Genomic DNA, 13155 nt, shown 5'->3' with positions numbered 1-13155 from the left:
TGTATTGCTAAGCACAGTAAATTGGTTGACGCGATTTATTACAATTATCGGTGCTCACATTACAGGCTTGCGAAATCCGCTTCTGTGAAATTTCGAAGGCACGAAAGCGACTCATCACTCGGTGAAAGCAAATTGTTTCTCGGTATTATATAAATTCATATTTGCATCACAAATCGGCAGGTAATATCGATTTACGACCAGGTATAGAAATGACAAAGAAATATTACGTTCACGTATATATGAAGTATCTATATAATATAAGATGAATTTTCATGCAATTTTTGTTACGTTTCCTTTATATAACATGGCAATTATAACTTTCATTTGTAAGTAATTAATAAGTGAAAACTTTTTTAATCTTATCTTACTAATAGAACAGGAAGATCAAAATTATATTTCAAATTATATTGCTAAATATTAATATAATAACAATCAATACTGTTCTTACAATATTAAATAATATAACCTCTATTTATTTTTTTATAAAATTGAAATAATTAAATAATATACTTTATAACGTTTTCAATCTTTATCATCAGTAGAAATCGAAGCGCATGAAAATGTCTCGAAACACAACGTGCACATATAACGATCCGTCGGATGCGTCCGGTGAAGCAATTCTATATCGGCTAAAAACCACGAACATGTGGAAAGAACAAATGCGCCACAGAATTCAGTGGTCTTCGATTCTATTCTCTTTAAATTGAACCTACTCAATAGAAACATATACATACACGCTCGCTTTTTCTTTATTTGTCAATTCGTGTGTACAAAAGATTATGACAATAATAAGTTACAGTTTGGGTTGTTTGGAATTACTGTAATTTGCCCACAAATTTCAACATCCATATAAATTCTAATAATAAAATAAAAATATTTTTATTCGACAATAAATTAATAATGGAAAATATTATGAATTACTGCAATAAATTACTTCACTCATACAAATTTTATGAACTGTAAATATATATATATATATATTGGTAGATATAATTTTAGATTTATTATAGATAAAGATAAAACTATATAATTATTCTTAATCGCAAGATAGAAGTTTTATAGCATCTCCTATCTCTATCTACATTTTGCAGATATATTATTTATTTAATGTCTCACGACACAGGTATTCCATTATAAGAAACAATTAAGATAATTGATTAAAGAAGAATAGCACAGCATTTTTTTCATTTTCCTTGCATGTAATGCTCTGATATTTTATCTTTATATATAATAGTTTTTAACCTTTGCAATTCAATAACATTTATAACAGAAAGGTACCTAATATATATTGAGCAATGCTAGTTGTCAACGAAGATTGCCGCAATTATTATACATAGCTAAATCGATTCTCAAATCGGACTGTAGATAATAATCTGTATATAATAGACGCGATATTCTTTTATTACAGACCTTACACGATCAATAATACACTGATCAGTAATATTAATTCAGTAATACTGACAACACGCATCAATAATTTTATAACAACTTATACACAATCAGTATTATTGACAATATTTCAGCTCAGTTTTATGTACATTATAGATTTTACACGGTCAATAATCTGTCAGTATCAATGAATATTGACAATATTATTGACGATCATCTGAATTTCTTAATTCTCGAGCATCAGTATCGCTGTGATAGAGGATACTGATGTTCAAGAATAAAGAAATCCGGCTCATTATCGATATTCTATATCAATCCGGCAATATTAACCACATATAATCAATAGTATTGTCAGTATTTATTGGTACTGACAGCATTATTAAATATGTAAGGTCTCTATAACGGCTATAACGTGTTATAAAATAGGTCAACAATCATTATCTACGGCAGCGATCATTTTTCTTTGACAATTCGATCCGCATTCGATTAATTCTATCTCTGATTTATTAGAGATACTTCTGCTTGTTGGATTAATTATAGTCTTTGAGAATCTGTCGCGATAATACGAGAAAGAATTTTTCTTTTATATGTATTATAAGCGTGTGAAAAAAAAACGATACTCTAATTTAAAAACTTGATCGTAGAATATATTATTTTTTTATACAGTCTAATATATTTCACGTTTACAAATTATATCTTACCAGCGAGACGATAACTTTGTCACATTGCAACTGGCAGGTATAATTTGCACGTCGACATTGCCGGCTTAACTCATCTGCAAGGCCTCGCAAATATGTATTTAAAAAGAAAAACTGAAAATATATATCTTTATCGTTATTTATATCGCGCGTATTTATATTTTATACTCAAATAACCGTGCGATAATACAGGCAAGTAGAAAGACGTGGATAATAATAGAGGAAGTAACTGACAAACGCAAATTATAGAGATGTTACGCATAATGTATAATGCATAATACTACGGAAGGCGAGTCCTCGTCGGTTCCTCGTGCGGAATATATCGCGCGCTATCAGATGTATTTGCGCCGCCGCACGTCTCTCAAAGTCGTCCGTCCCGCGTGATCGAGACGCGGCCGTTAACATTCCCGCCCGATAATCCGTTCCCAAGACCCGCTCGCGGCGGAGGCCGAAATCCACGCTCCGGGTGGGACGAAATCACGGTGGGCCCTCGTTAGTCGCCCTCCGCGTCGTGGAGGGTCAGTCCCACGTCATTCTCGAGCGAGAGGACGCGCCTTTCGAGACGGAGAGAGAAACAGGGAGATAGAGGAGCGCAAGATAGGAGCTACTTCAGGGTAGAATAAAGAGGGAGAGAGGAAGGAGCAGAGGGGATGAAAGGAAGGAAGGACGGTCGCGCCCGCCGCGACGCTGCGGGATGTTAAGTACGTCTCGTAAAAATTCCATCCCGTGGCAGTGGCGGCGTCATTTTGCCGTGCCGGCTACGTTGGGTTACCGTAGGCGGGATCCGATCTCGCCCGGCCCACGGATCCGCCAAAGGGGCGCGTTCTCGCAACGGAGGTGGTACCCGGTACCGTGGCAGCGGCTTCGAAACGTGTTGCTGAACTCGAACGGCTCCACCGTCCTTCTACGCGTGCGCTAAGCCGGTCGTGAGGAAAGCGCCTGCCCAACACCGGCATCGGGGGATCCCCGTCCACCGTACCATTTCGCGTCACCGGCTTCGACTGGTCTGAGAGGAGGCACCCGGCTGCCTCCTTAGCGCCGAAACTCGTTAAACGTCGACGTATTGACGTTTCGCGTCGCGTATCTCGCTCGCTGCGGATATCCTAGTGACGCACGGCATCAGAAACGCGTCTCTCTCTTTTTCTGTGTGCTGTTGTTTAGTGAGGATAGCGAAAAGGACTGATATTCGATCGAGTTTTTACTCTCGGCAGAAACAGGTTGTCGTTTGAGGACATTCGAGAACAGAAGCGTTCCACAGCGCGCTCGCTATGAAGCCCTGGTATCATATTTTGGTGTTCAGTTTTGAACGGACGACAGTGGCAGTGCGCTAGAGTGAAGGAAGATCACGAGGTCGACGTTTGATGGAGTGATTGACATCTCTCGTCCAGAAGTTGACATTTGACGAAAGTCGTTGGAACTTGAAAGAGATGTTTCGACGAGAAATAGGAGACGGATCCGGAAGCCAATGATGTGACTCGTGTGGCGGAGCACGATGACGGAGAATGCGAGTGCATTGACAGGTCATCGATAGCGATTAGTGCGATTGGTTTCGTGACTGTGGCTCGAGCCGGTGGCTCTCCGCGAAGATTGTCAAGAACTTGAACATGTTAGGCCGGTGAATGAGACTTGATAGACCGTGTGGTGATCCCGTGAACAGTTTTAAAACGTAAGTGCGTTATCGAAAGAATGCGCGGTGCTTGAAGGATTAACTTGCCGTGGCCTCGCGACTGGCTGTTAAAAGCTACCAGGCGAGTGTCTCGAGCTTTTTAGTTTAGCTCCTTCTATATCCGCGCGCGGCATGTGTACCACGGAGATGACGGAATCGTACACGATGTCGCCGTCGACAACGGTATCTTCCAGCGCCGTGACGCCCGGCTGCGTAAGCGGCTCGTCTGCACACCGACGGACGTCATGCAGAGGCTCGCCGGGTCGAGGGGATGTCCAAGACGACGAAGACGAGATCTCTGTAGGCTGTCCCAGTCCGCTGCCGCTGGTAGTAGCGACACCCAACACGGAAGACGAGTTGGCTTCCTCCAGGGAGGATTACGCCGACCGTCTGAGCCCCAGAAGAACCTATCCACGAGACTCGATGACGGAGGACGAGGAGAGGGATTATTCCTGCAATGGAGAATACAGGATGTCGAACGGAAGAACAAGTAGCAGAACTCGCGAGAGCGGTGATTCGGTCACAACGCTCAGAGACGACGAGGAAGACGAGGAAGAAGAGGAAGAAGTGGACAGTAGGACCGGTAGCAACGGAGCAGCGGCCGCTGGTACCACGGATGATTACTTTAAGCCGCTGAAGCGCCTGAAGATGGTGCAGATCCAGCATTCGGATGAGGAGGATGAGAGGGAACGGGAATCCAATGACCGCGGAGTTAAGTCTTTCAGTATCCTCGATATTTTGTCGCATCGACCAAAGGCAAAGATCGTCCGTCCCTGGGACACAACGGATTCCGGTCTTGGCCATCAACACCATCAACGTCATCATCTGCAGCAGCATCATCATCATCATCAGCACCATCTGCACCACCATCATCACAGTAGTCACTCGAGTCACGCGACCGGACCCCGGGACCTTTCACTGATGGGTATGTCACTCGCGTCTATGTCCGGTTCCATCAGCGAGCCGCCTCTCAGCAGCTCCTCGTCGTCCGGAAGGAGTTCCGTGTCGGATTCCGGTAGCCCGGACCCGCTCGCCCATCATCACCATCATCACGCCGCGCTTCATCACGCGGGCATTCATCCCGGCCTGCATCATCCGGCGCTTCAGCAGCCGCAGCAGCAGCAACTCAAGAGGAAAATGCCGCAGCAGCACGGCTCCCACGCTGGTCAAAACGGCAAGAGAACTACAGGGCAGGGCAGTCCCTTGGACGCACTCTTCCAAATGACCAGCAAAACCTTCGACGCGGGCGAACACAGTCAAGGTAAGCCTTCACAGATTTTCACATTTCTTTTGTTTGTGACCGAACTTGTAATATATCCTGGAATTATATTTTTGATTCAAATTATAAGGATACTAGTTTGGAGAAAATTGTCATATCGAGCTAACGATGAGATGTGGATGCATTAAATTTTTCTAGGAACGAATTTGGAATTCTAATGAAATGTCTAACGTGTTTTACAATTTGTTTAATTATTAATAAACAATTTTGTAAAATCAGCTGTTATTTAACAGAATGGCTTAATACTCTAATTACATTTTATTTTAATTTCTCTATATTGCATAATTTCATTATAATATAATGTGGATAAATAATCCTTGAAAAAGAAATATTGTACATAGAATAATTTAATTTTTATCTTTGTATATTTTATCCTTCGTATCTTAGCAAAAATAATTGGTTAATGATTGATTGATGATAATAAATACGAAATTGTTTGAAAATTGATTATCCTATCAGATATGATTAGACTAAATGAAGAATCAGAGAGAGTTCCAGTAATGATACTTATTTATCTCAATCGTTGATCTTCCCATTAAGTAATTCTCGCTCAGTAAAGTACTGTTCTTAACACAGCACTTATATATGTTGGGCACACTATATATTTGCAAAGTTTTTATACGGTATGCTGTGTTTTACTTTGCGTGATATAAGGCGTTCACGATTTAAGTCAAGCGACGGCAACATCATCTAACTAAAACAGTTTTGAGCGAATAATCTTATTTTTTATTTTTTCGTCTTTGCCTTTAATTGCGACGTGTAATTTAAATGTTCGTAGCGATTTCTGCAACATCAATCTCTTGCGGAAAAATACCTAACCGTGATATAATCAGCTATACGAAAGAAATGCAAATCGTTTGACGATGAGTCTCGGATATTCGGCCGTGCAATTTTAAGATTGCTTAAAATACCACCGTTACATCGCGTTTAGAACCCGAGAAATGAAATAAAATGTGTGTGAAACGTGTCTGTTGATCGCTTGCAAAACCTATCGCTCGTAATCGGTTAAATATCGGTGATGAATACGGGTTTTAATTTTGATTGATGCACTTCAAGAGTCACGAAGCGCTGGCCGCGTTCAACTCTTTTCAAAGCAGTATTTTATTTTATTCCTTTATAGTCCTGTAACCTGACATACGAAACGTTTCGAATTTCGTGGCGCATTAGGTATGGCAGGTGCCAAAAATACGAGTCAGCGAACGCTAATCCGAGCTCACTCGCTCGAATACTTAGGATCCGCAACCTTTCCGAACCTGTATGCCGCATTGTAAGTGACGGATCATTTATGAGTATATAATATTAAACGATAATACCAACATTTCAACAAACTTGTAATCAATGAATATTAACACAATAGACGTAAGTAGGCAAAAAAGTCTACGAAGAATATATGAATGCACAATCGAGAAAAAAGTAGAAGAAAAAAGTAATACAAAACATGATTCCTGGTATCAAATGCAATTTAATAATCAAATGTAAATTACGAATTGTTGTAATTTGCAATACCACACGATGATACAAGTTACTTCCATTATATTTAACATAGTATCGTATCTATTAATTATGTTGTAATCTTTGTGGCATCTGAATAATGATTTACTCTTTCGATCATCAGTTTTTAAAGTTTTTGGATTTTAGTGTTCTTAATATTTGCATCTTTGAAATTAATTATAATCAATTGCGTAAACTGTGTATGTTTACCCAACAATGGGACGCGCGGATTAATTAATTATTGTTAATATACATGTATATTGATTTAGCACGTTAATAACGATTATTAATAACGGATACTTACTCACGTTTTGAAAGACGCGTTATTCATTTAATACAATGTCTCAATGATAATAACAGATATACAAGAACAGACACCTTCTCTTTTCCGTTGTTCTCTTCGGGTTTTCGCATGACGGAAATACGCCGGGCGATAAGTGTCGGTCGAGATCACGGTTAAAGACCCGAATCGATGTGTTACGACGATCTTTAACTTTCTATTGATTCCTCACTCGTGGATCACGCATCTGTGATGTCCCGAAGCGACACGTGAGAGATTACTACAGTGAACAGCCGTTTCTTCCGTTCTGCTCGGCGCGTGACACACCTTCATAACGTCAATAATAATGGCTTGTATAAGTGACGACCGGAAATATTTTGTAATTATCCGCAATATTTTTCGCACCGTTCTCACCAAACGCGTAAACGAGTCAACGAGTTGTTTTGTTATGTCACATCTTTGATAATCTGCAAAGCCATTAGAATTTGCAGAAACTCACAAATATGTCAATCTTCTTTATGATATTCTTTATATGCAAGAACGCAAATGATTTGCTGTCGACATTCCACACAGTAATTTTAGTAATAATAAAATAACAGATATAAATTCTTTACAGTGTTTTAAAGATACTTACTAGCATCAATAAAATGAATTGCTTGTTTCAATTTAATTTATGTTATTACATTCCGGCTTCAATTTAGAACTGTGTTTTAAGACTGACAAATATTCGGCGCGCAGTTGCTGGAACTAGAAATTATAAAAGTTCACACAGAAATATTATTAGGCACCAAGACCCGCCTTGACTGAATATGGCCTTCTTTGCTTAATTGTGTTGAAAATAATAGATGTCACAAACACCATTTGAAACATTATTTATTTTATTATTGTCGAAAAACTTAATTTTAAATATTACACTGAAATAACTAACGTCAAGCACAAATGTAATATTTATTGTAACGTTAAAAGCAGAATTACTTAATGGAAATTTTTCCGCGTAGTTTTTACGTCAGAATTAAATGAACGTCAAAGCTCATTCGGATATTAAGATCACAGGCTCTTACAAAAGGAAATTAATGCACGATCCCAGAGGCGAAATCACTTGACGCTTAACGCGAATGCCGCGTATTGCGTTAATCGCTTTTCAGAAGCGCGTTTCCGCGAATGGTACTAATATTAGCGGCGGTCGTTACGAGCTATACGCGCTCTAGATGTGCCGTAATTAAATGACGAGATTTTTTTCGTACGTAGCGTGTGAGCGGCGAACGGCGACACGCGTTTTAGACCGTGTTTATATACTTCTCCCGAACGATATTATTATTAGGCATACTCGCGACGTCGATGCCGAGAAGTATTAGCTCTCAAAGGAAAGTGCTATGAGAGGTTCCCGCGACGATTGATGACGTACGAGAGACAAGTGCGCGATTACACGATCAGTTTAATAGATAAGTACATCGGTCAGGCGTACGCCGAAGACCGTGCACATTTATCATCACGCGAATATCGATCGACATCCATTCGATTGCTTGTATCGAACACTTTATCATGGAATATCATTGTATTAGGTGTGCGAAGAGTTTACAGCGTTTAACAGGACCATGATATCGTTCAATTTGATGTTTGGATAGTGCGGGTACTCAGATTAATTCACAGTGACACCCTTTGACTTCTGTAGAATAGAAAAATTACTCGCTATCGTTCAGATGAATTGTTGTTTGTTATAGAAATGAAAATAAATATTCGTTGCATTATATAGACTGTTCGTGAACTGACGGAAGGAGAACAAGTTTTCTATATGAAAAAATAAGTTGAAAACTGGAGTTAAATTTTTTTCATAATAAGACTTTGTTTTCAAGAAAATCGATTTTAAATATTCGACGAGTACGAATTTAATTGATAAATTAAAGCACCAGAACATGTTAGAAAGCATTTATAAAAATTTATTTCGGAAAATAGAATTGTGTATTCGACACAGTGGATATTTTCAACAATTAATAAATTAATAAAATGTTTTGTGCGTGAATTTTGTTTTTATTGTGTATTCTCGATTATCTAATAATATAGTTAAGTGCATATATTTGACGAATATTTAAAATATTTAGAATATTTAAAATAGATTTTCTCAAAAACGAAATCTCATATACAAAAATTTTATTCTACGTTTTCAATTTATTTTTTCATGTAGAATCACCTCCTTCCTGGTTCATGAACACCCTGTATATCGACAGAGTAAATGACAGAAATACAAATATACTATAAAACAAAAATATATTTACATACTTTATCTATTATCTATATGGTATTGCTTACTTCAATCAATTTATGGTTTTATTCTAATTATCCTAATTCAACAGTCCTAATTAAAATTAAAGTCGGATCCCATACATTTATTACGTCTCTTTCTTCTCTCTATTCTTTCAATATTAAGAGCTTTCTCATTTTATAAGTGGTATCACGCAAATGTGACAGAGTAACGCAATAAAATAAGCGATAAATAACGCCGACACTGTAATAAATTTTTAAGCTTCTAGGTATCGCGCTACCCTTAAAAAATATATAAATTTACAGAACTGGAAAGCTCGGCCGTTTTCGACCTTAAAAATACATAACCCTATTTTCTCTCGAATGCGCTGGCTCATGCTCGTTTATGTCGGCACCAAAAAGTATCTTTTTCCTCAAGGGACTTTATATATATCGAACCTGCGGCGAACAATGATCACAGAAAAAGAGTCCTTAAAAATACCACTTACCCTTCTGATTTTGTCGACGTATATATATATATATATATATACTGTACCCTGCGTTAATACATAAACTTCTAATTTTATGATGATTATTATGGAGTTCGTCTCCGGTCTAGTGATCTTAATCCCGGAGACACTATGGCGAATCCGATTTTGTAACAAAGTGGTCCTGAGTTACAAGAAACGAAGGGTTTTACGAGCCTTTCCGAATACGAGTCGAAAAAAGTGCCGACATCAACGATGAGTTACATCTTCACCTTACGACCGGCGTGCAACCAGATTTCTCTGTCTAGGTCTTTGTCCAAATTTTCCTTTTTGGCGCTCAGATAATTGGATTAAAGAAAACGTAACTGGTAACCAAGAGAGACGAAGTTCGTGTTTGTACACGTGTGCGCGGGATATGCTTTCTCTAATTATCACCAGAAAATCCAATTTTCTGAAGGGTTGCATTGACTACTGTCAAAATAAATGCATTTCGCACATCGGTAAACGTGTTGAAATGGAAACGCGTTCAATTCGAAAGCGGAAGATAAAGGATAACAAATAAAGTTTCGTGTTGTGCTATTGGATATATTATACACATGTAATATATTATACACATGTATACCATATTTATGTCTAGGAAAAATGTTGAAATTATTTGACAATAGACTCATATACAGAGCGTCTTTTTCTTTGAAGACAGTTTCTTTTAGAGGATAAAGAAAATCCTGACAAATAAACAGAGTGTCCTAAAACTGATGATAAATATTTAAAAAATAGATTCTTTGTAATATTTTAAGACGAAAAGTCTAAAACGAATATGTCGAGGCTATGATAATTTTTAAATGGGAAGAGTTTAAAAATTACAAATAACGGGGCTGGAATTTCGCACACTCAAGAATGTCAAGATGGTCACAGTGTAAATCATACTAAATTTTGTTATTGTTAAAGGCATGAAGTTCGAGGAAGCATCTTTACACTGATCATCTTGCCATCCCAGAGATGCGTTCTAAAACTCGAATTTGTCAATCCGAGTATCTTTTTATCATGCCCTTGTTGTTTACCGAATTTTGAACAAGGATACTCGCAGTTGACATAGTCATAGTATAGGTAAGAACAGTAAGATTACTTTGAAAAAAATGGAGCTAATGGTCTTCCCTCGCGCATAATTGTTCTGCACAATTAACAACATGGCGCACCGATCAGTTTCCTCTATTCAAATACTAAGGAAACTAAGCAACTTCGCTCTTGCAGGTACTCAAGCACAACTGACAATATGGCGGTCATTTAGCAGTCAGATCAAAGGTGCCGACACAGAGTGAACTTACTATTCTCACTTATCCCGCGTAACATAGTTGAGTTTTGGAACGCACTCCTGAACGCGCAAAGTTTTAACCCCATCATTCGTAATTTTTAAACTCTTTCCATTTAAAAATTATCATAGTTTCGACATTTTTGTATTAGATTTTTCGTCTTAAAATATTACAAAAAATCTGTTTATACAATGTTTATTATCAGTTTTGAGACACCCTGTATATCAGCAATAAGTTACGACCGGCGTGCTTCAGATTTCTGCTCTGCCTAGATCTTTGTCCAAATTTTCCTTTTCACTGCTCAAATTATTGAATTAAAGAAAATAACACTGATTATCAATTTTACTCCTCCGCCAGCAACTGAGATTTTAAAGGCATCGTTGATATTTTGATTGTGAAATTTGATAAATCTGTAAAAAAATAAGTAAAATACAATCTGACTTTTATGATGTAAAAACTCATTGTCAAAGCTTTGACAAATGCACCAAAAGTTTTTCAGATTTTTATATAATCCGAAACAATAAAAAAAATTACTGCTTCTCAAAGACCTCTATTGCTGACAGAAGAGTTGAAATTCATATTACCGGCAGAGAGTTATATACATTTGTATAACGAAATCGTGCATCAGATACGCCATAATTGTCGCAAATACGACAAAGAAATGTACGAATGCGTTATCACGTGCGCTGAGTTTTTCTCCTACTTGAGATGACGTATCGTGATTCTGAGCACACGAGAGACGAGATCGGTGAGTTACCTCTTTAAAACGCCACCTTTGCGACGAAAGGACAGTTTGCCATCACGCGCGCGCGCGCACTTTTGTTAGGGGTGTCCTCGATAAAAAGCACGTATTATCCCGTAAGACGGGCAGGACATGGATCGTATACACGTATGCGCCCGTGACACGTGTTACGAGCCAAGGCGGTGTGCGTGGTGCATGCGTGGCACACACCGGGACCGGGGTACGTAATTTTAGGCCTACCTATACACGTGTAATTTATTACATCGCTCGGGGAGAGCATATGTCTCATTTGCATATAGCGTGATACAGAAAATGCGGCCCGCGACTTCCGACGGTGTGAGCAATATGTGAAAAATTTCAACAAAAGGTAGCCTCCGCTTCGTCTTTGTCATTGAAGGAGCCGCGTGTCCTTCCTCCGCTTTTTGCTCCCTTTTTCACCCGTTCCTTTTTTGCCGCGTCCTTCGAGAGGACGTCTCTTTGAGAAGACGCGACCGAGAGTTGCGCAATTTACGAAAGCGTCCCAGTGCCCTATCGCAGTGTGTAATCTGTGCCAACAGACGCAAAGGTATTATCGTCAAGGTCCGTAAAACCACGTTTTGAGTGGCTTGTATTCATGAAAATCCAAGTTCTTTCTTTCCAAACAGCCTAACGATTTATTTCCTCAAACGGAATTCTTGAACGTGGAATAGATGCAAGGTGGACGTTAAACCTGACACAAATTAAATGTGAACAAAGAGATTTTTTATTCCTATTGAGATATCGCAGCCGGATTACCGTGCTGTCACTTCTCTTTTTGTGTTTCTCCTGTGCTCTTCAACTTCACACTTGCGTGACCGTGAGGTAGAATGAGAAAACGAGTAGCGCAAGAGGAAAAATGGCAGATAATACGAGGATCGTTTACTACCGAGAATTTCAGAAACAAAGATGATGAATCCAAGATACTGTACCTAACGTATGTTTACTCAACTTACATTAATCTCGTATTGCTCCAACTAACAAGGTGTATTAATAGACAACCGTGATACATCAGCGGATGCGTAATTTGCCTCATTTTCTAAATCACGTTCTAATTATGTTTTTTCATGAAACATCCCGCCTCGAAAGCGCTATGAACGCCAACTGACCGTTAGTACGTGAAACAAGAAAATCAACCGTGCAAAATCATTGAGGTTCTTGGAAATTAACTTGCGATACTGATTGCTACATTTCGATGTGACTGATTGGTTGAGTGTCGGCAACTGGAAGAACGCGCGAATGGCAAAAAAGATAATGCTCCGTTTGCTCTACAGGCAGTATACACATACTTTTTTTCTATGTAATTACCTTTTACCACGATATGTGTAACCTACGAAATTTTTTTTAATTTCATCAAGCAGCAAGTTTAATAAAATATGCCTAGTTAATTATCTAATTCTACTTTATTTTCTTGAAAAATAAGATATCGTACAGTGGATTATCTTTAACCCAAATTTGGATAAACCCTGACAACATGCGTGTCAAAATCGGAATATAAGACGTCTTAAAAATATCTTCGAGACGTTTCAAGACATCTTATATCCTGATTTTGGACATGC

General features: G+C 38.5%; 1 protein-coding gene across 1 annotated transcript in view; it reads left to right on the top strand.

The window, feature by feature from the left end:
- Nucleotides 1-3813: 3813 nt before the first annotated feature.
- Nucleotides 3814-13155, top strand: part of LOC108728491 (muscle-specific homeobox protein tinman) — a 52703-nt gene continuing 43361 nt past the window's right edge. The window contains exon 1 of the mRNA XM_018457053.1: nt 3814-5014. Within this exon, the coding sequence (XP_018312555.1) occupies nt 3886-5014 (1129 nt within the window). The 5' untranslated portion in view covers nt 3814-3885. The remainder of the gene's footprint in view (nt 5015-13155) is intronic.

Source organism: Mycetomoellerius zeteki, unplaced genomic scaffold (assembly GCF_001594055.1).
Source record: "Mycetomoellerius zeteki isolate Tzet28-1 unplaced genomic scaffold, Tzet1.0 scaffold62, whole genome shotgun sequence".
Taxonomy (NCBI): domain Eukaryota; kingdom Metazoa; phylum Arthropoda; class Insecta; order Hymenoptera; family Formicidae; genus Mycetomoellerius; species Mycetomoellerius zeteki.
This window is presented reverse-complemented; position numbering and strand designations above follow the sequence as displayed.